Genomic DNA, 26,803 nt, shown 5'->3' with positions numbered 1-26,803 from the left:
TTTCGCCAGCCGTCATCACATTTCCACGGGATTTTGAAGTGTCCGCCCTGATTTTCTGCCCCGGCTCATACCTAACCCCTGATTTCTTTGGACCGTCCCGAATCAGAACCCCCCCCGCCCTCCATCCCGACGCCTTGGTCCTCTCTGCAGCTTTCCCTCAGAGGTGCTTCATCGCCCTGGGTAAGCAGGTGGAGGGGGTGGCCCGTGGAACCCCTGGACACCTCGGCGCCACCGAGCCGCCAAAGGCCGGCGAGGCGGGGTAAGGCTCGGCGCTGGGAAGATGGCCGCTCTCGCCAGCTCCCTCATTCGCCAGCGACGGGAGGTCAAGGACCCCCAAGCGAACCGGCAGATTGCCAGCAAGCGCAAGCCCTGCCCGAAGAGCAACAAGTCGCTCTGCCAGAAACAGATTCTCATATTGATATCAAAAGTTCGACTATGTGGCAGTCGAGGGAGAAAAATGGAAAAAAGGCCCGGTGAGTTGACTTACTTTCTCTCCTTTACGGCTAAAAGTTGTTTTTTTCTCTCTCGCTTGGCCAGGCCACAGATTAATCCCGAACTGTAAACCCTCAGCAGAGGAACATGCGCAGCCCTTTAATTTCAGACTTCAGAACTTAATCTGAATGTGGAAAACATCCCGACCAAATCCCTTCTTTCCCAGCTGTCCGTAATAGCGTCAGCGGGAAGTGGAATACTTTCCAGCTTGATGCACATGGTTGTGCCACACTGACCACCGTCCAGGGCTTGTGTTGTGACTGCAGAGATGGCTCACTCTGGGCACGTGTCGGCACACGAACACATGCTGGTAAATCTGAAGGCACACAGAGAACTTGGCTGCACGCTACAGTGATTCACACGGCTAAATAAAAACGTCAGGAGATGTCTCATTTCTGACCCCGACAGGCCGGGCTCCGTCAAAGGCAGCTCAGATACACGTTTCTTCACGCTGGAGACAAATCTGGTCATGACAAGCTAATGAAAACCAAAACTTTGCTTCGATTTCCTCGGATTTGAACTGATCTTTCCTTTCCTGCTGTAGTACATCTAACCTTTTGCTTATTGTGTGATTCATTTTAGGCCTGTTTTAGGGGGTAAGCAAAGTTTAAACAGCGACAGAATTTAAGAGATTATATGTTTGCGCACATTTTCTTTCTAATGCTGTGAACAGAAAAATCACCATTGAACCCAAACATCTGCCACACTGCAAAAAGAGAAGGAAAAACAAGTAAAATTGTCTTGAAGTGAGTGTATTTGCCCTGAAATTGAGCAGGTAAATAAGATTATTTGCCAATGGAATGAGTATTTTTACCCCTAAAATAAGATTATTAGATATACTGCACTTGAAATGAGATGATGGAGATTAGTTGCTCCAGTTCTAAGTGCAACAATCTTATTCCATTGGCAAATAGTCTTATTTACCTGCCTAAATTTAAGGAAAAATACTTTCATTTCAAGAAAATTTTTCTTATTTTTAGTTCTATTTTTGCAGTGCAGAATTGTGGTTGATTGCCTGAAATACAAACCTGTCATTAACACCAAATAAATTTAAAACAGCCCACGTGATTCAATTCAGATCCAAAAACATTCCCTCCCAAATGAGTCCAGTGTAATTTCAGTAATATTCTCATTCAGTCCAACAACATCCTGTCCAACTTAATCTAACAATTAATCATTTCTCAACAGTCTAATAAAAAAACATAAGAATACCAATTAATAATAAAAAATAAGGCCAAAGAATGTACATCTATTCAGTCTTAATGTTGCAATCTGCCAACCTCAGAAAGGACATGGAGACAGTGGAGAGGAACAACTCCCACTTAACAGAAAATAAATATTAAAAAAAATTGTATTACATTAAAAAAACAACATATTCAGATTGATTTATAAAAATTAAGAAATTGTGTTTATGTAATAATTCAAAATAAAGTACAAGTCTTAGGTGCTGTACTGTAAGTAAAAGTCAAGTACCGCATTTACAGCTGTTGCCTCTCAATAGGGATGGTGTTTCAGCCTTACACCATGAAAGGCCCCGGAGCTTACACCTTCTCCTTCTGCACAGCATAACCCCCCCCCCCCCCCCCCCCCCCCCCCCCGGTACTCCAGTTTCCTTTGATTGTCCTAAAAAAAAGTTCCATGTTAAGCTAATTGGGCACGCCAATTTACCCTTTCCTATTTGGTCGGTTGGTGTTTTCATACATTTCTACCACCTTTAAGCTGTGTTGGATAAATTCAGCAAATGAAAATGAAAAATTTGTTCATTTCAAAAATATATTTCACAAATATGAAGTGAATGGAAACTACAACAAAGAATCAGTGGGAGCCCTGAGCTCGTTTCTCTCCAACGAGACGGTCCCGTCTAGGGGTAATGGGAGACAGCCAAAGTGTCTTTTCTCATTGCAACAATCCTTACATACCTTTAGGACTACCACCATTGTGCAGAAGCTCTATGTTATGAGCAGACTATAACAATGTCTGTTGTTGCAGGCCGGACAGAATCCAGATCCAGCTTCTATAAATTCTGCATCAAATCTAAACAATTGCTGTAGTCCAGACATATCCAGATACAACATCATTGCTTCTTTTTTGAAGAATAATATAAGTTTACATGAAGTAATTTCCACACTGCAAAAATGTTCCATCTAACCAAGTCTTACAATCCTTTATCTAGCTAAAAAAGGCTCTTTAATCTTTTGAGGATCTTTTCAAAGTAAGCACAGTATACTGCCAGTGCAGTAAAACATTTGCACTCGGTAGCAATTCTTGAAATCACGCTACATATTCTCAAAATAATAAGTCTTACCAAGTTAAAAAGAAAATTTATAATCTAACAGCATCTGCCCTAGCTTAGAATATCAATCTCCAAACAAGATCAAAAAGCCTTTTTGGCTAGATATAAGATTGTAAGACTTTTAAATGGTAGTCAACAAGTTGTGTGTGAAGTTAATCAAAGATTAAGGGGTTTAATACATTATAACAACTTTAATCAGGAATTTTGTTGGGTTAAATGTCAGAAAAATATAAGTTTATTAACAGTCCCATAAACAGCTTGGTGTTTGGTGTAAGGTAGACATTAAATCTCCAATTTAATGTCTAACGCCAAAGCCTCCAGTTTACATGCCAATGAGAAAAGCTGAAACATTAAATATTTTATAAATTATATTTTGAAATGATTGCTGTTACTACTTACTTTTTGAAGGGTTTTTAACAACATTCAAATGTATATTGATGATGAAGCCTTCTTGCTAGTTGCATCGCCTTCGTCCATTGAACATGGCAAAGAAAACAAAATAACCACGCTAATTTATCTGATTTTTTAAATGGACTTTACTGAATGCAATGGGAACCACCATTGCTGTAACATTTAATTTTAATTTTCTAAATGAATCATCACAATACATGTTGGCATGTTGAAGTGTTCTGTGTGTGACGTTTTTTTGTGTTTACATCTCACTGCAAAAAGGAAACTAACTAAAGTAACTAAAATATTATTGAAATTAGTGTATTTGTCCTTGATTTTGAGCAGGTAAATAAGATTATCTGCCAATGGAACGAGTTTTTCTACCCCTAAGATGAGATAATAATATTTTTTAATAATACTCTCCTGGATACCGTGAATAGCACACTGTCTATTTCCCCTGCATTGTTTACATTGTTTTACATTGTTTACATTTCAATTGTTTACATAAATCGCTGCTGCATCTTTATCCTGAAATTTAGTGCAATTTACTGTGATTTTTCAAGCTGTATGCAAACGAAATTTCATTCTGTACGCACTTTGTGCATACAAAATGACAAATAAAGATGTCTATGTCTAAGTCTAAGATAACTAGATATGTTGCACTTGAAATAAGATGATGGAGATGAGTTATTCTATTAGCAGATTAAACTTTCCTGCTCAAATCAAGGGCAAATATACTCACTTAAATACCATTTTACTACTTTTAGTTCCCTTTTCGCAGTGATTGGGTTTGAGCTGGTCTCTTGCAGCTTTGTTTCTGGAGGGTTTCAGTTTTTTTTGTGTGGCTCATGATTGTGTTTTCCTCATGATATTGTATTCCTGATGTTGTGCATTGAAAAGTGTCACACAGAGGAGGTTTAGTCCTTGCCTGGAAGCCTGGAAACAGATCTTCATCTTGTTGCTCATTCACCGTTTTTAACGCGAGTCATCACCGGCCATCGCCCCGTGAGTGAGGTCGCCGCTCCTCCGTCTTCTACCTGACTGCGTTTTCCCGTTCCCCGTGTGTGTGTCCCCTTCCACCTTGTGTAGGTGCAGCTGGTCGTGAGTGTCTCGCGATATTTATTACCCGAGCGTTGCCAAGTTCATCATGATAATTACCCGGGAAACCTCTAACGGGGAAGCGGCAGCTGCCATCGAGGCGGCGGCTCTCTTATTGTAATAATGGTTGTAAAATTTGTTGGACAGGCCGTGGCAGAGAGGACTCTTTGAGAAAAGGCCACACATGCATAATACCTATTGTTTGGTCTAATTTACACACGTATGGTGGACAATGCATGGGGCTGGATTCAAAATAGGCCTATTTATGTATTTGTAACAACGCAAGGACCACTGAGTCTGCAAGCCGGTGTGTAATTTACAGAGTGAGAGCATTAGTCCTCATCCTTCCCTTGAGGTTTGTGAGTATTTAGCATAGAGTGTTAAGAAAAAAAATTTAAGCCTTCTCAGTTTATTTTTTTGTCAGGTTTAAATATTTGAAGTTATTAAACAAATTATGTCAGACAAAGACAATCCCGAGTAAATACAAAAGGCAGTTTTGAAACTATGATTTCACATCCTTAACAGGAAAGTACTATCCAAACCAGCAGGATCCTATATATGTAAATATATCTGTCTCCTACATAAATCATAAATTAACTGGCAGATTTAAAAAATCTCCTAAACAGAACCCACCAGACTACATTAGTTTAGCTAAAGATCTCAGAACACATCAACTCATTCCCCAATTTAAAGAAATTCAAGAACAGAATCATGTAAAAACAAGCATATGAAAGAATCCAGTGTAGCTTAATTAAAATATTCCACAATAAGGAGTGGTCAAAAACTCATCCACATTAGACAAGGCTCTCTCCCAGTTATCACACACACTTGTTGCCACCAAGAGCAACAATCGGTTTGGTTAGTAATTACTTTTTCACATAGGGCTAGGCGCAAGGTTTGATTGGATAGCCTGTTTCCCCTTGGTAAATTAAATCATGTGTGTTTGGTGTTAACATTTTCTGATGATTTAAAACAGTTAACTATAACTAACAAGCAAATAAAAAAACAACAACCTTAAATGGGGGAAGACTTTTTCACACCACTTGTATGTAGGACACTCTTGACCCCTGGCCATGAATGTGTGTGTGTGGATTCTCATCTTTGAGTTACCTCATCCCTCACTGAGCTTCATCCTGAGGCCACGCTTGACCCTCGGCCAAGAATAATCAACCAGAATATTCTTAAGCTGTGTCCTCCTCCTCCTCCTCCTCTTCTTCCTCCTGCTGGCAGAACTTCAGAGAGGCCTGCTTACAGTTTACCGTCATTATTTCTAGCTGCTTTTCTCTGCATCCAGAGACTTTTAGTGGCATGTTTTATTGAAATGTTGTGCTGAATGACATTTTCATTTAACAACACTGTAAATGCTAATTTGCCTGTACTATAGTGTTTTATCAAGTCCCGGGGACCCCAAAGAGCTTTACGCTAAATTCAGTCATTCACCCATTCCCCTGCTGCCGGTGGTGAGCTGCAGTGTAGCCACAGCTGCCCTGGGGCAGACTGACAGAAGCTCCTACGCCACTGTGGGTAATTTTCTAATATTTTATAATATTTGCATAATCAGTGTTAATTTTGTAATATTTGTCATTTTTTGATCTTTCAAATATTTATAGTTGCAGTCTTGTTTTGATGGAGCAATCCTCAGAATATGTCTTATGCTACTTTCAGCTAACTAGAAAAATATCTTGCAACTAAATGCTGTATAAACTGTTCTACATTTGGGTTGTTATATTGGAGAAAGGAATATCTGTCATTTACAGACAATGATTTGAAAATTAAGTGACTTCTGCTATATTATGTACTGACTAATAAGTTAAAAAACTTAAAAAAAAACACCTTAGATTTAGGGTTGATTTTTCTGGCCGCATTAACATATGTTTACATTAGGCCTGTACCTGGCTAACCTAAATAATTAAAAGCCATAACCCAAGCCGTAGTAACAGTCATTAATTTAACACCTAATGTGGTTGCAGAGCATCCATCCATCCATCCATCCATCCATCCATCCACCCAATCTAACTTCACTTGAATCTCTTTCCCACTGGGACGTGGCTCTGACCGGCCATTAGGCTTACTCTGTTGAACCGTTAGCTTGTACCTGGCAGCTATTTGCTGGGCTGAAAGAAGCTTAACTATAGGCAGCTGTAACCCTGACTCTGAGGAGCCATTAGCTTCACATTGTGTAGCTTATGGCTATATTCAGAGTTATCCTTACCCTGAGTAGTTGTTAACTGAATTATGTGCTGCTATTAGCTTAAAACCCTGTTGCTATTAGCTAGGAGCTACTGAGATTTTAGATCATTTGAGCCATTCAGAGGTGGCCTTGAGCTTAAGGACATAGAGTGTAAGATTATTAACTGATGGCCAGCAATTCTCCTTCAGGATCTACTGTTAGAGAGCAGAATCCATGGTTCATGCACTGAGACTGCTGTCCAGATTCTGAAGCAGCAAGACAGCCTCAGATCATCACACTGACAATGCCATATTTGACCGTTGCGTTGTTGTTCTTTGTCCAACATTTTGTTTGTTTTACGCCATCAGATTCACACTAACCAAAAAGTTCCACTTTTGTCTCATCAGTACGCAGACCAATCTCCCAAACGTCTTTTGTCATCAAGATGTCTTTTGTCAAACTTGAGGGGGGTCTCCGTGTTTTTAATCTTTCATTGTCATTTTCAATGTTTCTGTCGAGCAGTGGTTTTGACCACTGAATTCTCCTGTGCAAGCCATTTTTGCCTGGTCTCTTCCTTATTGCTTAATTATGAACACTCTGCAAAACTTTGTCACAAAGTCATCTTAAACTGCTTTGAGTCCAAATACGTGTAGCCCTAAAGCTGACTGATGCATATTCAACACGTACCAAAGAGTGTCCTGGAAGCACTTTGTCTCAATTATGCCAACATATGTTTTTGCTAATTTGCACACTAAATTTATTCATCCATCCGTCCGTCCATCCGTCCGTCCGTCCATCCACTGTCTTCTGCTTATCAAATATTGAGTCGTGGGGACAACAGGGCCAGGAGGGAAATCCTGACATCACTCTCCCCAGCAACATCCCCCAGCTCATTCTGGGCATGTCAAGGTGTTCTCAGTGAGTCCTGGGTGTTTCCCAGGGTCTCCTCAACAATGGGACATGCTTATAGCTGAACCCTGCCACCCTCTGGAGGAAGCTCATTTAGGCAGCTCCAGTATTTCGACCATGATCCATACCTCATGATCATGGGTGAGAATCAGAACATGAACAGACTGGTGAATGGAGAGCTTTGCTTTTTGGCTAAGCTCTACAACAGACCAGAGAAGTGTCTGCATTACCAGATACAAAGCCCTAGTCTGTCTGTCTTGTCCATGAGTGATGATAGGATGGAACCAGAGCTGGACAGATACTGAAAGTCCTCTACTTGAGGCAGAGACTGAGCCCAAACCCTGAGTTGGAGACTATGGGGAGGGTCTTTACGTGCTAATCCCTGGTGACAAGGACTTACTTTAGGGAATTCATAGATTTAATATAGTTTCACTGTTACGACCTGGCTCAAAGGCCACAACAAAAAGGGAGTGCAAACATCTTTTTCCATTGGCAAATCACCTTATTTACCTGCTCAAATCAAGGACAAATGCATTCATTTTAAAGAATATTTTACTTATTTCTAGTTCCGTTTTTGCAGTGTGAGGTGTTGAAACCAATGAAAGGCCGAAAACATTAGCATTTACCGCAGCTTTTGATCTCTCTAATTAAACTTTTTTTAGTCAGGCCATGATGTGCAGCTTTGCGAGTTCCTTCGCCTACTTTATGTAGTCATAGTTGCATTGTTTCTACAGGTCTAGTATCAATCAGGCGCTTGTAGAAAACTAACAAAAGAAAAATGCTTTTACACAGGAGCCTTTTTTCCCCCCTTAGCAAAGCGACCGTTATCGGAAACGTTTATCCGTGACAGCACTGTAGGAATATGTCACGAGGTAAATGCCTTCGACAGCACGGCATGTAATGTAAACAGACACGAAAGTGTGTCAGCACATGTGTTGCAATTCCAGTCTACAAATCTGTCCTCTCCACTGTCAGCCCACGCCCTCCACTGTGCGTGAATGTTCTCATGCATCCAACGCTGTCTGTCACTGCGTCATTGCGTTGTGGCCGGATTGTTCGGGCTCCCTTTGTGCTGCTGAAGGCCATTCGAAGCTATTGTAGGAGAGGAGGTGTTGTTTAAAAAGAAAAAAAGAGAGCGAAACACATGTGTGTTTGGGTGACAGCACATGTCTGCACAGTTGTTTTCCTCCAGGTGACTGATGGGCGACGGTGACAAATTTGTTTGTCCCTTTTTGACCCTCCGGTTCTCTCTCTCTTTTACGTCTATCCCGCGTCTCTCCCCCCTTTCCGTGTTACCCTCTAACCTCACCAAACGCAGACGGGCGCCGTCTAACCTAAGCCATACTAATGACGCCCTGGCACCACTCGGTTTATAACAAGGTCATCTCGACCTGCAAGGGCGCACACAGACGAGCGCACCAGGTATCGTAGGATTGCGGCGACACGAAAAAGCACCCGCGTACGTTCGCGAAGACTAATAAATCAGCCGACGCTAACGCAAACAAACGATGAGACGTGGAGATAATTGAGGAAGTGGAGTGTAGGTGAGAGATAATTTCGCCCCCTGGCTTTGCGTCTGCGCGCGCGTCTGATGAAATCCATTGGGGATGATAAGCCGGCTATTGGATATCAAACAGGAATAGCCGGTGTTTTGTCCTCCGAGTGGCTGCTTCAAGCGGCTGTTAACAGGGTGGAATAACATTCGGAGTTGTTGTTGTTGCAGCAGCAGCAGCGCAGGGGCTAAGTATCTGTCCTGCTGCTGCAAATTAGTTTGTGGGCGCGCGCGACTGTGGGAGACGAGCGGCAAACAACAGGACGATGAACAACTGCACACACAGACACACACACAGAGGCTTGGGGTGGACTCTCCGTTTTGTGCGTGTCCGTTTAAGGCTCATTGTTGTGTCATGATTCATCGGACCACATCGGCTCCTCTCATTAACGCACACTGATTTATCAATAATGTGCGGCCGCGTTTGGAGAGCACACCCTGAATTGGGGGGAAATTTACTGCCTCATCGCTGGGCGGACGCCGTGGACAATCCGCACTTAGTGAGGACCGTTTTATCTGCTCGCATCCTACCTCCTCCTTCCTATCAATCCATCACCTCTCTCTGTCTAACCTCCCTTTTTTCCCCTCTTCACTGTAGCCTTGATCCCTTTCTGCCCCCACCCCCACCCCACCTACCTCCGCCCTCCACACTTATCATCTCAAGGACATCTAGACTCTTATAACTGTCTGTCCCGGGGTTTTTCCGTCTCTCTGCACTCACTGCATTTCCCCACCGTGCCTAATCAACTTGTCTTTGGTCCAGCTAGGCAGTCACTGGACGTTACAATAACAGAGGGGATGCCATGTACGGTAACTGGGGTTTCATTGTGAAAATGGGGCATTTACCGACTCATTTTTAGCAGAATGCTATTAAAGTTGAGCGTAACTGTGTCCATAAAGGACATTTTTGGATCATCCATGATTTCAACATTCATTGGTTGAATCATCACCAAAGCAAAGACTTCAAACCTGACTTAGCCTCGGTTCTATAGACTTGGCTTGGACTCAGAATCTGGGGCTTGACTTTGATACACTCAGGATGAAAGTGAACTGATAAGTACAGATTAATTGAGTACGCTATTAATGGGGTCCCCTCTGTCTTAGTATATGCCAATGGCGTTTTTTTGCCGTAACATATGGTACGGTACACATCAGGAGCTTCCGAGGCTGTCTACTTTTAATTTATATTAATGCTGGGTAGCATTTACCCTGACTTAACTCCAAACCACTGTAGCTAAAGGCTTATCTCTTACAGAGTTGTGTTCATTCCTCTGCTATGGGGTGCGTTTGATTTATTTACCTTTGACACTAGCAAACTTTGGGCTATTATGTCTTTATAGTTGTCCTATCTAGTTAGCTGTAGCTTCATAATACTGACCACATGGATATCTCTCAAAATTAACTTTTTCTTTAATGACTTCTCTTGTTTCAAAACAAAACAAATGAGAATAACATTGTCATTGTTAACCTAGCATGATGACAAAGACTTCCCGTTTGTGACTTCAAAATGAAAGCAACATCAACAGATGCTTCACCTGGTTCCACACTTCTTCTTTGAACATAAACGAGTAAATGGCTTGTACTTGTATAGCGCTTTATCAAGTCCAACGACCCCAAAGCGCTTTACTCTACAGTCAGTTATTCACCCATTCACACTATGTTAGTAGCCACAGCTGCCCTGGGGCAGACTGATGAAGGGGACACTGCCATACATCGCCACCGTTGGGCCCTCTGACCAAGGCCGGCAGAAAATTGGATGTAGTGTCTTGCCCAAGGACACAACAACTGACACAGTCAGAGCGGGGGATCGAATCAAAATTACAGCTGTACTAAAAATCCCTAAATATTAAACTGAATTTTCTGAAATATATAAAGATTTTAAATATTTATGTGTTTAAGGCTAATGATTTCAATACTGTGTTCTGTTTTTTAGGCAGATTATATGGCATTAATAAAATCTGAGGCAGTAAACAATGATGATTTCCATCTTTGAAGACTTTGGGCTTGACCTGGACTTGAACTTTAAGGATTTGACTCCTGACTTGGACTTGTGCATCCCATACTTCAGTCCTGAAGGGGAAAGTCAAATTAAAGTCTCATGTCTTTAAAGGAGCAATAAGCGAAATTTCATTATTTTAGATAGAAAGAACTAAAAAAAATGTTGTGTGGAGAACTAAAGGGATCTTTTCAGATTGACTGTTGTTAAACATCACATACTATCTCTCTGTGATGTTCTCCAATCTCTTGTTTACATTGCCGGACCAGCCTGCCTCCTCCCTGCCCATAAAATGCCACCGCCAGGCACAAAATGGCGGACATCACGCCGATCGGATCAAAACGTTCTCTTGCTAACAGCATTATAAAGTTATGAGTTACTTACATCTTCAATGGATATGTTCCTCTGAAAGGTGAAGCTGTTTTGCTCTGTTTTTATCCTTCGCAAATAGGCTCATACGAACTGATGGGTGAGAAGGGGAAGAGGTGCCGAGTTCTGGAGTTAGAGAGAGGCGTGGCTTGATACACGCCTTGTTTTGGTCTACAGACGGTGCTCAAGCTCCACCTAGTGGTGGAATATTGCTTATTGCTCCTTTAAGAGGCAAGTTTGAGTCACAAGACTTTACTTGGATCTGCCCCTCAAGTTCTTGAGACGTCACTTGAACGTACGGCAGAAATGTTTCAGAGCAGATGGACTTGTCCCTCAAGTACTTGAGATTTAGAAATTGACTTGGACATCCTAGTCTCAGATGCTGGATTTGAACTTTTCCTTGAAGGACTTGAGACTGGACTTGGATTTACCCTTTAAGTACTTCAGACTAGTCTTGGACCTGTCACTAAACAATTGTGATTTGACTTGGACTTGCACCTTAAAGACTGAAGTCTTTACTTGCATATCATGAAGCCATTTAAGGACATGAGACTTGACTAAGACTTACCCTAAAGTGTTTCAGAGCAGACTTGAGTTTGTCCCTCAAAGACTCAAAAATACACAACCGTTCTTTTAAGACCTGTTTAGCAGAACTGTTAATACATAATGATCTACAACACCTTTCAAACAATAACAAGAATAACACTTCCTTAAACACTTTTTTTCTTCTCGCAGATTTTGACTTTGGTGAGTAGAACGAATCCATAAAACTGGTCATTATATGATTGCTACACTGTTGCTCTTGTCTGTTCTCAAGCAGAGAGTTTTAGACAAATAGACTGCACACGTGCTATATGTTAGTGCTGAACCAAAAGGGTTGTACTGGTAGGTTTCAGTGTGACTACATATCCATTTACACCCCTACTGAGTAATGGAAGAGCAAGAAACTCAGAAAGTGCTGTGTACCCGGTTGGTATGGTTATTCTTGTCTTTTTTTTAGCACGGCTTGAACTTTACGTTTAAGCTGTCCGTGGTGTTGCTTTTGTAACACATGGCTGTTCTTAACTGGACGCAGAGATTTCCAGATATTTTAGCAAAAACTTTATTGTTAGTTTCTTTTTTCATTTTTGCAAATGCCGTAACCGCTAGAGTTTATTAAATGATTTAGTTTTGTTTACATAGGTTTGACAGCAGGCAAAAAGTAACGATAGAAAGTGTTAAATCTGTGAATTTTATGCTCAGAACCCAACAGTTTCAGCCCTAGATATAACTTTAAAAGTTGTTCGCAGTGTGTGGTTGTCCTGTGTGAAGAACTGCCACCTTTCCCCGGGTGTAGCCTGCCTCTTGCCAAATGACAAATGATGAAACCAACCCCTGAACCATTTGGAGCAACCTTTGTCCCGTCCATAATTTTTAGTCACTGACTCCTGCCAAAAATGCATTTCTCTAACACACTTTTTTCATGCATTGCACGTATTGCCTCAGCAGATTTTTGAAAACAGATATTTTTTTTATGAAGCAAATTAGGACTGACATCTAAGGGGTGAACATTTTAGAACATTTTGCTCTATATGGTGCGAGCAGCGGTTTACAATGACAAACATTAAAAAGTAAAATAAAAAATATGTTGAATGAATTGTAACAAACTTAAAAAAAAAAGCTTTTTTGTTGTGTTTTAAAGGAATACACATGGACCAGATCATGAAATGACCCCCAAGCGGAAGAACAATCCTATTTTTAACCTTCTTGTTTTTTAGTTGACAGCATCCAACCTTCAGTTTTGCCTAAATTATGTCCTCTGCTCTGTATTTTATCCTGTGGGCCTGCGTCGCCATCAGTCAGCCACATTCACTGGTTTATAACGGGTTCTGCCCTCTGCAACTGCCTCGGCGGCAGATTTTATTCATGAGACCCGGAACAAATGATCGGGAGACACTAACATTTGGCGATCAATGTGATCTCTCTGTGGTCCCTCCCCTCCCAACAGCTGATTTATGGAAAGCGCCACTTTTGTTTCTACTTTTATGCCTCTCCAGCTGCTGTTTCTGAGAGTGTCGACTGGTACATGTTTGGCTTACGATGGCTCCAGCGTTCTGGCAGGAACGACGACAGCCGCTCGGGCTCTTTGTGGAGCATCGGCGGCACAGAACCGCGCGGAGAATACCAAATATACTGTAATTAGAGCAGGGTAATGAAGCAGAGGGACTTCGGATCTGGTGGCTCTATACTTGAAGTGACCTCCAGCTGAGATTGTGCCGCGTACATTTTGTCTATCCAAGCATGCTACATCTTGAGAGCTCTTAAGCACCCCAACCTTGCCGTCCTCAATGTCACAAGAAGAATGCGCCATCCCTCTAATCGATATCTTATAGCTTGAATTGCAATATTAACATGCCGAGGACAGTAAAGCCAGAATTAGCGTTTCACATGCAGTCAGTTTGCCGCATGGTTTGCGTGCACAGCTGAGCGGGGCGTGTGCTACACGGCGATGACAGCTCATGGGGTACATGACACACGTGGGGCAGCATGAAAGCTAGAAAAAAGACAAAATGCTGCGGACAAGATCTTGGGCTAAAACACAAATCCCGGTGAAGTGTGGAGAGTCTGATCTCTGACACAGTGTCCCTGACCGAAGTAACGCTGTTCAGAAGACAGCTCTTTAAATCACACAGTGCCCACACACACACACACACACACACACACACACACACACACACCCGAGCTTCTCCATCTCTGTTTGTGCGTTAACCTCTCGCACACATTTCCTTAAGCCTGCTGTCCGGCAAAGCCACAGAACAAACTGGCCTTATGGGAAACGACTGTGTGTGCATGCTTTTCTGCTTGCGTCTGTATCTGATTACGAGCTAATTTGCTTTGATCACAGAGACGCTGGCACCCGGGGAGGGTGGGGGGTGTGTGTGTGGGTGCAGGAATTATTGACAGGTGCTACGGGCTGCAACAGATCAGCAGGCGGGACAGACTTATGGTCTGGTACCCGGAAAAGAAACACAGAAGTGTTCAGTGAGTTTTAGTGTTCATGTATCAACGCACTGTGGAGGGATTTTGTTTGGTTCATGCAATGGTATCACCTGTTCAGAACAAAAGCTAGCTAACGGCGCGATAATGACGAAGGTCAAACTCAAGTCTATCAAATCGTGCTCAATTCCTTTTCAACTGCAGATAAGTGAGGTTCCTTCACTGCCCACTTTTAAAACTCGCCTTAAAACCCACTATTATTATTTGGCTTCTAGCACTAGCCAGACTCAGTTTTCATTTTAAATAGTTTTTGTTGTGTCTTTGAAGTGTTTTAATGCATCATCTTTTTATTTACTTATTTTTTAATTGATGTGTTTTAGCTTGCAGCAATGTACAGCACTCTGTTTCAGCTGTTGGCTCTTTTTAAGCGCTTTATAAATAAAGATGATATGGTATGGTAACTCAGAAATGCATTAAAGTAGGATCCACACTTACTGGAAGTAAGTTGGATACAGTCCAGTTCAATCCGATTTGACACGTTCCAGTTGCAAGTCATAATCTGATTTCTTTGATTTCAATTCAATTAGTTTCAAATTTCAATTAAGATCTGATTCACACTTTGTTCCAGTGGCTTACATCCTAAATTACATAGTTCAACGGGTGATACATAAATACATGTAGAGCGTTCCAGATGCTAGAAAGTTACACGTTGCACTTAAAGGAGGAGCTAAATGACGCTGCCATTTTTTCTCTGGTTTTAAATTGAACTGCTAATCCTGGATGTGACATCACTGTGCTGTCTGTTGCCGTCCTGTGAGTCCATGAAGACGGCTATCCACAAAGTTGTTTTTCTTTTGTTTTGTTTTTTTGCCTCCTGCTTCGTATTGTGAACTGATTGTTTGAACGCCTACCAAATACATATCAACCTTAATCCCAATGCCTCAAAAACAAACCTTGGTTAATAAACATTTACTCTGAACTGTAACATCCCTGTATACAGAGACTGGTTAGTAATCTCAGTCTTACTCTTTTGTTTTAGTTTAAAAGTTTTCCTTATTCTTTTCATTTTTACTCAGTTTAGTTAGATTTAAGCATCTTAGTTAAAGACATTCTGTATCCTCTCAAGCACGTCTCCTAACCGGCACACAAACGTTTGACCAGATAAAACCTATTTTAGGCTCCCTGCACCGGCTGCCTGTACATTTTAGGATTCTTTTTAAAAGTCTCTCATTCAGGTAATGGCCCCGCCCCGCCCTACCTGTCCGAGCCGCTCCGTCATTCCATAGTTTAGGAGCTGTTAAAGGGATGTGATGACCTTCAGGCCTCTTCAGTGTCTGTGTTTAAATCCCTTCTTAAACCTCCTCTGCCTGGTATTTGACACCATCTGAGATAAAGACTCGATTATGAAATTATGAATTAATTCATTTTATAATCTATTTCCATTTTCCTTCATTCTGTTTCTGAATGTTTAATCATTTCAAAACTAGGCTGTTTTGTTATTTCTTAGGTCCTATTGATTATATTTTTTGATTTACTAGCGTATCATGGGACTACTGTTTTATTTATTCAGCGTGCAGCTTTTTGGACCCGCGGCTGTTTAAGAGCTCTATAAATACAGCTCATATGGTGTGGCATGACTCGATAATGTAGGCTTTGTTTTGTGCGGACAGCAGAGCGAAGAGTTTCCATTTCAAGACATCTCTCACGGCGTTCTTTTACAGAGACTGAAGACGTTCCAGCGTCTCCTCCGTTCGCACAGCGAGCATCCAGATTTGTTTGGATATAGAAATGCAAATATTATTGTACAGTTTTAGTGACAAATCTGGTTAATTACGCAGACAGACGGTTGGGTTTACATTTTCTGGTGCCAGCACCGTCTGTGGACACTCGCCGCACATGCATACCCACAGAAAATATAGACGAGACGCAGCGAACACAGAGCAATATAAAAAGTCCCTTGTGGTGGAAATGGAACAAAATAATGATTCAGATTTGTCTTCAGGAGGAAATGGTTGCAGCAGCAAAGCGATAGAATAAAACAAACAAAACAAATGATATAAGAAATAATCAGTAAATGAAATAACATATGACATGTCTGTAGTCTCACCGTATGACAACCTTGAGTAAAAAATACCTTGCTTCAAAGTATTCACACCAAGAAGTGTAAATAAATGCAAAGAAAATACAACAAGGCCTAATTTTGTTAAATTAAATTAGAAAAACATTATTTTTACTAATTCTAAAAGAAAGTAACACTTGTACTTGCACTTAAAATAATGTAATCTATTAATATGTAATGCTTAGATGTCAGATGAACAGATGTGTTCAAACGGCTACAATAACCATTATTTTTTTTCCTTATTGCTATTCTGCTCCTTATAGAGTAACACTGATGGTATTAAAGGGACCTATGACGCTTCTTTTTTAAAGAAGCTATTATAGATCCATGGGTGACAGAGAACATGTTCATTAATTATTTTACACAGACACATTCTCTGATAATGAGATTTCACCTGCTCGGTTTCACCTGTCTTGACTTGCGTTCAAAATGAGCTGTTTTTAGGGCTCTGTCACTTTCATACATATAACCTGTAGTTGGCCACGCCCCCAACCCGATGTTTGCACCCAGGCTCTATCCAAATTCCTTTAATTGTAAATGGTAAATGGACTGAACTTATATAGCGCTTTTCCATGCTGACCACCCAAAGCGCTGTACACTATAGCCACATTCACCCAGTCGCTCTCACTAACGCTCACACATTTATACACCGAGACGCAGCTCGGTAGGCAACTTGGGGTTAAGTGCCTTGCCCAAAGGCACATCGACATGTGGCAAGGGGAAGTTGGAATCGAACCCACAACCTTCTGGTTGCCAGACGACTACTCAACCCATCAAGCCACAGTCGCCCAGAGAATTGTAGATCCTAGCTCCTGCTCCTTGACCTTTCATGGGGTCAACAGTGAGGAACTGTATCGCTATGTCAGACAACTGAGCCGAACTCAGTCGTCCTTTAACTCCGACGTCGTTACGTGACTGAAACACACATGGATGATGCGAGTCAAATTCGAAAATAAACTACAAAGTGCTGCTCTTCAGCCATTTCTTGTTCATTTCGGTGAGGTGTGCTGTGCTTGTACGTCATGTCACACAAAGGATTGTGGGATACTTTTATAGCTCCTAAGCGCGCGTAAGGGACATTGTGATGTTCCTATGCTAAATTAGCCCTGTTAGGAAGCATACAGGCTCCTTTTTCCTATGTCCAGCACCTATCATGGCGACTACTGGTGCACTTCCGCTTTGGCTAAAGAGTCCTTATCCAATAGAGGTATTCGGATGGACCTACGCACTTTCACAATGTGGCTGGGACGTTGCCACGAAAGGAAAACGAAGCCCGGCAGCTCTGATCTCTGTGACTGGGAGAATGTGCACAGAAACATCCAGAAGCCATAGTACAGCTCACACAGAGCTAATACTAGCTGACCAGACATGCTCCTCTCTTAATAATGAAGTGGGCGGAGCTTTGTAAGAGTAGCTAAGAGAGGGGTGGTGCCCGGCGATTGTGACGTAATAATCAGGCATGCACTAATATCCTGCATCAGTCAGTGTGTAAAACAGCGCCATCAAGGGGGAGGTGCAGCTCTTCTGCCATGTATTTGAACAGGCAAAGGGTAAATTAAGCAATTCTGACCCTAAAATTGATTACATCATGATGATAATAAATTTATAGAGCAGTCAAGCGGACAAATAGATTTTAGTTCATCATTGTTAGCATCTTATGTGTCTTTTCCATCGTGACACTTTGATTTGATTCACTGCGAGTCCTCTTAATTCAATTCAGAACCGGTTGTTATCTATTGCAGCTGAATATGGTGCCAATGTGGGGACGGTTGTCACAGCAAGGCGGTGTGACGAAATGATTGAAGTGAATTTTTATGCACCTCTGCATTGGACCACGGCACTGATTTGGAAGCTTCCATCTTCATTCACCCTGTAGCTTCTGTCCCTGTTGTGCATGGTTTTAAATATGCTGGGTTTAACTCCAGTTCTGGAGTCCCTCTCGTTACGCAAAATGTGACTCCACCTCCTAGCCAATCACTGATCGACAGCCTTGTGACATGACGTCTTCAGGCTGACTCGTTGCGCTTGGAACCACGTCGAAGCAGGGACTAAAAATGGTAACAATAACAATTCAAACAGCTACCAGTAGAAAAGGCATAAAAAGCGGTAGGTACTTTACCGTAACCCCCAAATTGGTACTAATGAAAAAGGTCCTTTATTAGTCATAACAACAATAATTGCGTTTTCATTGGCCAACAAATTACTCAAATTGTAATTCCGAAAATAAATTTGTTTAATGGAAACACAGCAATTTCGAAAATAATCGTATTTTTGGATAAAAGATTTTTGTGCTAGGATGAGGTGGTTTTTCAGCCATATTGAAATTGCTATAGTTTACAAAACTGCAGTGGAAACATTTTTTTATTGCATCACACGAGTCACGAGGAGACGGCGTATTTTATACAACATAATAGATTTAAAACAGCAAAGAAATGCAAGCATTTACCAAGATCTTGCAGCAACCATGAAAGAAGCGGGGTTCCATAAGCCGTGGAAAATCTTACGTTCAAAATGGAAAACGCTAAAACAAAAATACCCGGTGGAGAAGAGAAACCTCGGCAAAACATGGCATCAATGGAACGATAAAATTTGTTTTAAATAATTCTCCCTCATGGATGAGATACCTGCGTGAATAAACATATTAACGTACAATTTTAACTGCATTTCCTATTTAATGGAAACACTGCAACTGTGCAAAATGGGTTTTATCGAAATTAGCAGAATATCAACAATGTTTTGCACACATTTGTAATGGAAAGTTACAAATGCACGTCGTTGATGCCCACATGGAGGTAATTACCATCAAATGATAAAAACTAGGGAGCAATACAAAGTCCGGGGCATAGATCAAGAAAGGTTTTTTTTGCGTTGCAACTGGAGATTGTACAATATTGGAGGAAGAATTATAAAAATGCTTTGCTGAGCATCTGAGATGTCTAATTTTCCGCTTTTATGTTGATGTATGGTGTTTGGAGCTGGTTGTGTGTCGGGGAACAAATACACACCTGCCACCCATATGAACGTCTGTTCTTGCTGCGACAAAAACTCTAACTGTATATGAAAGGTAGATTCACAGTGAATGCCCAAGTGTCTTTGATGTGTGAGGGACACCTTGCTGATTGCAGCACCTTGTCTACCTGTGTGCAGCTCCCGTGTGGTTCACACGGGCAGAGCTGCATGACGTGTCCTTCACTTTAACGTGTCATCAATCTGGAAAGCTGGAGACCGGCCAAAGTGCAACCTCCACACATGCACACACACACACACACACACGGTAAAAACACTGAAAATATGTCATATTCGGAGCGATTCCTCTTCTAAGTGAAGGGGATATTCCTGTAAACTCTGGATTTTCCTTCAGCCATTAGATTATCTGTCATACATTTCTCTGCTGAGAAGGTTCAACATGGATATACAAACACTCAGGGATCAATCGTCTGATTTTTTTTTTTTAATGTTCAATCACTCTTTTTTTAGTAGTAATGTCAGGTGTGTTGGGATCAAGGCGTGCATGTAAAAGTTGCAGGACGGTACCTCTTGAGGTCTGAGGAGCTGGGCACCCCTGGTCCACTGTGTGGATATGGGGTCATATGACAGCAGTAAAGATTATCTACCAGCAGGAGGTTGCTCAGGGTGAATGAACCGAAACGAGGATGAGAGGCAAAAAAAGTGAGATTATCTAATCCGACATCTTCGGTTGGATATATTGCGCGTTAGATTTGATTATTTTCCAAGATAATTGTTCCCCATCAGAGCTACCTGTTTTAGAAAAACATCACATTGCAGTATTATTTCCTTCTCTGCTCTCTTTATTTTCCTTCACTGCGTTTCCACCGCTGCTCCTGGGCTTTCTGGTCCTGGTCATTAGGATCCATATTAGCTGTGCGCATAAAGAAAGGTGGAACGTCGCCGTGGTGGCATAATTCGTTGATGAAAACCAGAATTTTAATATAAGGCACCTGACATTGTACAGCCTTCCGCATTCGGAGGCAGTCTTCTGTTATTGGAATATCGCAAACTGATTTATTCTGCAGGTCTGATCTGTATAATTAATGAAAATCACAGCCACAAGGAAAAACACACTGGTTTAAGTGCTAAATAGTTTGTCTGCAGGGACAGAGTTGCAATGCTCATGTGCAAAATGGGGGGTGCGATTTGGAGAAGTGGCCAACGCACCCAGAGCCGTTTCGTGCTGCGTGTGAAAGGTCTGTAGTCTGAGCAGAATTAGAGCCTTTTCAAGGTGCTCCAATGTCATTTTGGACCAGACTGAGTTAATTTTGGGCTTCTCTATTTCTTTAACCAGACTGAGTCTTAGTCTTAAGACGATGGAGAGCGGCGACATTGTTCAGAACTAAAAACTGTCAAGGCGTTGATCAAAAGCACAAACATTGAGGACAGATCTCACATCTTTGTGACGTTTGCTAACCGTTCTTTCACGATTTACCCAACGCTCGCGTCCGAGAAGAGCAGAGAAGCGACAGCTGTACTGCGCTGGAGCGGCTTTCCCAGGAGAGTGGGCTAAACTGGAGCTTTGCCGGTTCCTCGCAGATTCGCAGCCAAACGCAAAGCCATAATGACTTATCGTCAGGTCGATCATTACTGTCATGTTGCAGCGAGGGAAAACAGAGCTAATTGCTTCCCTCTGAAATCCTCGGAGGTTCGCCTCCTCCATAAATTAGAGCTCGCAGAGGGTTAAAGGGGAGGGAGAGAACGGTGGAGGGAGGCAGCTTTCCAATAAGGCGGTCAATTCGCTCCTCGTCAACGTCTCTGCCTGGCTTCTGTTTAATCAGAGGGAAGGCGAGGCAATCATGGGATAGCGGCTTAGGGAGTCCTTGGCTACTTTGTTCTCACTAATAGCAGGAGTTTAGCGAGACATTTTACATCTGCTACCTTTGTCATGCACAGGAAGTCATGGGGACGTTGTGCAGAGCGGCTGCTCGCACATGAATGCCGCCCTGGGCTACCACCGTGCTTTGACACGCTGGCTTTCTCCTCTCCTTGCCTGTCAGTTTTCTGCTGACGTTACAGGGAGGAGGTTACCTGACTGGGCAGCAAAGTCCCCCCCGCCCCCATAGAGACACTCACGTGAGCGGATTTCCAAGAGTTTGTTTGGTTTTCAGGAGGCGTGGTTGTTTTTGCGGTGCCGGTGAAACTGACCTTTCTGCCTTTAAGAGCGTCTCAGTCCTACGTGAAGCATAGAGCTGGCTAAATAAAGGAGAAAACTCGGCACGAACAGGCAAACACAAGCGCAACCAGACCAACAGGCCTGTTCTGGTCGGGAATTGGTGTTTTTTTACGGCAGCCGGACAAAGTTGTGCATCAGAGAAATCGCAGACGAAGGCTGGACACCCAGATTAAAAGTGAGGGGGATACACTGTGTGTACGCTGTACGGCAACAGTAACGTTATCCGTAAACTGCAGTTTTCCTGCCTTTGTTCCACGCCCAGTTGCACAGACTCGAGAAGTGCTGACGCGGCATGCATCGACTATCGAACCCGACTCAGAGGAATCTTTATTTGCTAAGCACAACAACAAAGCATTTCTCCATCTTCATCCCGCTGCAGTTTCGCACGCCCCTGCGTAACACCGTCCTGACAAATCGCTTGATGCATTTGTTTATTCTCGTTCACACGGGGTCCATTTCTCAGGTCCCAAGACACATTAGGTGTTATCAATGTGTGTTTATTCACGCCGGCACTGGCTGTAACTCTGCTGCTGGACTGATGACGGTTTATCCAGCTAAATGCCTGGTTCGGTGTAAAAGTTCAAACATTCTTAACTTGTTAAAGGACAAACTCCTGGCGGCACACCATGCTGGCATTACAGATTATTATCTACGAGATTCTGCTTCATGGTCTAACTTAGCAGTTTCCCAGTTGTTCAAAGACGTAAATATGAACCGTTTGCATGTATTAGGGGGAATGACAGGTTTTCCATTGAAACATCTTGTTTTCTGGAAGCCGCTGTGGACAAATTGTTCACATGACATAAACTGAAGTATCCCCTCTCTGTCTCATACAGCACATTTCAAAAGTTTTCATTCCTCCTGGGCTTTTCACGTTTCCCCTTTATTTCCAAAAAACTGTGTTGTGCTGCTAGTAGGTTTGTGTGACACAAAGTAGCTCTTACTTGTGAGGTGAAAAGAAAATAAGACATGAATTAAAAATTTTGGAAATCTGAGTGTGGTGTGCATTTGTATTCAGACCTCACAGGTCAATACTTAAAAAGAAAAACTAATTTTAATCCATTTAAAGCTGACATTCATTTGTTGTATGTCTCTAACAGTTTTGCCCATCTAGAAGATTTCAATTTAAATTTCTTTTTTATTTTAAATTGCTCACGCTCTAATCTAATTGGATCAAACTTCTGTGAACATCGATTTTCAAGTCTGACGCAGAGTTTCAGCTGAATTTAGCTGTAGGTCATGAATATGCTTTAATCTAAATTAGGGATGTCAAAACTTTTTGCCATGCGTGCCGGAATTGGACAGCTGTAAGTAATGACAGGCAACAGATATTAGATTTTTAATATGGAATATTTTATTGAAAGAAACATTGTGGTCCTATTTTTTTTTTAATGAAATGCATCAGTAATTCATGTTAGAGCTGAAATATAAAAACGGGACGTTTTGCCTCATTACAATGAAGGCACATCATTAATTTTTGGACTCCACTGTCACAGGTTATTCCCAGCAACAAAAACAGGATATGGGTCACGTTCTTTTCAAAAATCGTTGTTGCAACTTATCAATTGCTTGCACTGGTAGATAAAATGTTCTTAAATTGTTATCGGGAGTCACACTGGATCATTCAGAGGGCCACACTTTGAGCACGCCTGATCTAAATTCTTCTATTGTAGCTCTGTCTGTATGTTTAAGGTTGTTTTCCTACTAGAAGATGAAAGTTCTACAGCTTCTAGCAGACTTTCTTTCAGGTCGGCCCTATTTTTCTCTCTTCAAATCGGTGTTTTGGATTTTCTGAGTTTTTGCCTTTCCAGGACCTGTGTTTTTGGATTCCCTGAGTTTTTCTTTGTTCCTGCCTGTTTTTGGGTTCAGCTAACATGTACTGACTGGAACTGTTTTTTGAGCCTGTCTATCCCTTTTTCTGCCAGTCTGAGGTTAATAAATCCTCCTTTCATCCACTCCTGTTGTCGGTCTGAATTCTGGGTCCATCTGTCCCCGTTCATTACAACAACATTTTGACTGGTCGCTGTTCTCAATGAGCTCAGCCTTGTTTCTTCGGGCAAGTTGTTTCTGTTCTCTGAAGCAGCAGAGCGGGTGCCTAGACAGGACCGGTGTTATGTTGCTTAGGCTGGCGGTGGAAGAAAAAGAAGTGTTGCTTCATGGGATACTTTATGAAATCCATTGAACTTAATTTAAATTAAACATCAAACTTTGTTGGCTTTCTTCGAGACATATTTAGCCAGCACTGGAAAGAACTGTGGAATCTAATCCGTGCTTGGACTGTTTTGATCCAGTTAAGCTTTGAGTTATCAAAAACAATAGCTTCATCTAAACCTTTAAATTGTACGTTAGATACAATCCCAACCAAATTATTTGAGCAAGTATTCCCTTTAAACACCCCCCCCCCCCACACACACACACACCATTTTAGATATAATGAATCTATCCTTAGTAAACATATATGTACCACAGGCTTTTAAGGAAGCTGTTATTAAACTTTTACTTGGAAAAATGTTCTCTCGATCAAGACGACTTAATAAATTACAAATCTATATCCAACCTTCCTTTCTTATCTAAAATTCTTGACAAAGTAGTTGCTAATCAAGTATATGAGCATTAACACAGTAATGACCTATTTGAAGAGTTTTAGTCATAGCACTGAAACAGCTCTAATGAAAGTCACTAATGATATTCTCAGATAATGGACTTGTTTCTGTACTTGTCCTGTTAGATCTCAGTGTTGCATTTGATACAGTTGATCACAATATTACCATTGAAGCACTTGAACCACCATGAATTTAGGAGTTAAGATTTTTTTTCTGAAATCTTATTCGTCTGACAGATTCCCGTTTGTTCATGTAAATATTAAATCTTTTTCACAACTCCAGGCTTATATGTGGAGTAACACAGGGTTCAGTCCTTGGACCAATTATCTTTGCTATACATGCTTCCACTAGGTTAGGGATTGACAACTCCAGTCCTCGAGGTCCGGTGTCCTGCAACTTTTATATGTGTCTCTGCCTCAGCACACCTGAGTCAAATAATCAGGTAACTGGCAGGACTCTGGAGAACTTGACTGCAATCTGAGGAGGTAATTTAGCCATTTGATTCAGGTGTGTTGGATCAGGGAGACATCTAAAGGTTCCAGGACACTGGCCCTCGAGGACTGGAGTTGACAATTCCTGCACCAGGTAAAACGATCAGACGCCGTGGGATACATTTTTGTTGTTATGCAGATGACACATCTATATTTATTCATAAATCGTGATGGATCCAATCAATAAAAAAATAAACTGGATGGCTTAAAATTTTCTTTTTCTCAATTCAGACAAGGCAGAAGTTGTCGTTTTTGGACCGGAGTGTTTGAAAGAGAAACCGCTCTGGATGACATTAAATTGCCCCCTGGTAATAAAATAAAATATTTTGGTTCTACAAATTGTAACTGAAAATTATATTTCCATCCCAAATTTTAAACATCCTGTCCGGGAGTGATGCTGAAAAACAAGTCAATGACAGCCTTGAAAAATGACTCAAGGTTTATCAGCTTGGCTGTGTTTCCCTTGTCGATGAAGCCACCTATGGGGCTACAGTAGTACAGCCATTAAACTAAGGCTTTCACATAGAGAGTAAAACTGGATCAGCACTTCTGTGCTATTCTCTGCCTCTGCTCTGTCTTCTTGAACCCCCAATTAGTTGTGGCGTTCACACTCAGCCTGGTTCTGGTTCTGCTGGTAGTTTCTTCCTGTTAATGGGGAGTTTTCCTCTCCACTGTCTCCCCGTTCATGCTCAGTATGAAGGATTGCTGTAAAGTCAAGGACATAATGCCATTGACTGTCCACGGTGACTACCCCTACACACTCTTTCAGGCGGAATGGATGCTAAAAGTCAATGACTCGATGCGATTTGCTGGATTTCCTCAGGTTGGAAAACTTTTCACCCATCTGTCTGTATCATTTGATTTACCCGACTTTGTTCCTCATTCCTTGACATGTGTTGTGAATTGATGCTATATAAATAAACTGAATGGTATCGAATTGCCTTGCAGGCTCTGGCAGCAGTTTAACACAGATTTAAGTTGGGCGTAACTCTGAACCATTCTAGAGCCTTTTTGCTGTGCATGGAACAAGTGGAAGTAAAAGATGTGTCTGGTCTGCAGCATATGAATGGCATCTAACGAGTCCTGTCTTTTACAAACTCAGGAATTACGTATCCTGACGCACATCCTGTCAGATACATCATCCATTAATAGATTTTTCAGCCTTTCACTCTTGGGGGAGCCAAAATTGTTTCTCTCAAATTACATTACTGGTAAAAAAAAAAATCCCTAAAGCTGAGAGAAAAAAAAGCTGATATTTCAAATATTTTGTGTGGTTCAGCCCTTTAATTTACAGCCCTTTTTATACCTGAATGATTTATAGATCCACTGTCGCTTGATGCATGCTTAGTATGAGGGATTGCTGCAAAGCCATCAACAATGCAGACGACTGTCCCTCTTCGCTCTTTCAGGAGTAAATGCTGCTTATCAACACTTGATGCCACCTGCTGGGTTTCCTTAGATAGGAAACTTTTGACCAATCTGTCTGGATGATTTGAGTCAGTTTGACTTTGTAAACAGCCTTGAGATGACGTGTTGTGAATTGGCGCTATATAAATAAAACTAAATTGAATACATATTTGTTCACAAACAAGCAAACACAAATAATCAGGTACGGGACAGCAGGTGAGTCAAAAACCAATTAAAAAAAGGGTTGCAGAACTGTTAATAAAAAGACAAATATAGGACATTTCCAGAATGTTTGGGAGCTTAAAATAATAGGAAAAAGAAACTAGAGGTGGTTTCAAACCCGAGCACATAACCATATCTATATATTAAACAATTAATACACAATGCATATTTATGAAGCTGTATGTTTAAATGGGTGCAATCCTCTCTGCGTGTGTGTATCTCACACTCATCAAATTATGCAGAAATACTGTCATTGAGGGTACAAGGGCATCGCTAAAAGCCCTCTTCATGCAAATGGAGATGTGTGTGTGTGTGTGTGTGTGTGTGTGTGTGTGTGTGTGTGTGTGTGTGTGTGTGTGTGCGTGCGTGCCACAGGCTGCATCTCATAATGATAACTTATCACAGCCTGCAGATACGGCTGATACGGACGATGAGAGACACACACAAAGAGAGCTAGCACTACGCAACGAACGCTGAGACGCATGATCTTCCTTTCCCTCTCCCTCTTACGGTCTTACATGGAGAGCTCAT

General features: G+C 41.7%; 1 protein-coding gene across 1 annotated transcript in view; it reads left to right on the top strand.

Moving 5' to 3' along the window:
• Positions 1 to 280: 280 nt before the first annotated feature.
• fgf11a (fibroblast growth factor 11a) overlaps positions 281 to 26,803 on the top strand; it is a 107,501-nt gene continuing 80,978 nt past the window's right edge. Inside the window, exon 1 of the mRNA XM_036146695.1 lies at positions 281 to 473. Coding sequence (XP_036002588.1) covers positions 281 to 473 — 193 coding nt within the window. The remainder of the gene's footprint in view (positions 474 to 26,803) is intronic.

The sequence above is a fragment of the Fundulus heteroclitus genome, chromosome 14 (assembly GCF_011125445.2).
Source record: "Fundulus heteroclitus isolate FHET01 chromosome 14, MU-UCD_Fhet_4.1, whole genome shotgun sequence".
NCBI classification, from domain to species: Eukaryota; Metazoa; Chordata; class Actinopteri; order Cyprinodontiformes; family Fundulidae; genus Fundulus; species Fundulus heteroclitus.
Note: the sequence above shows the minus strand (reverse complement) of the source record. Positions and strands in the feature narration are given on the sequence as shown.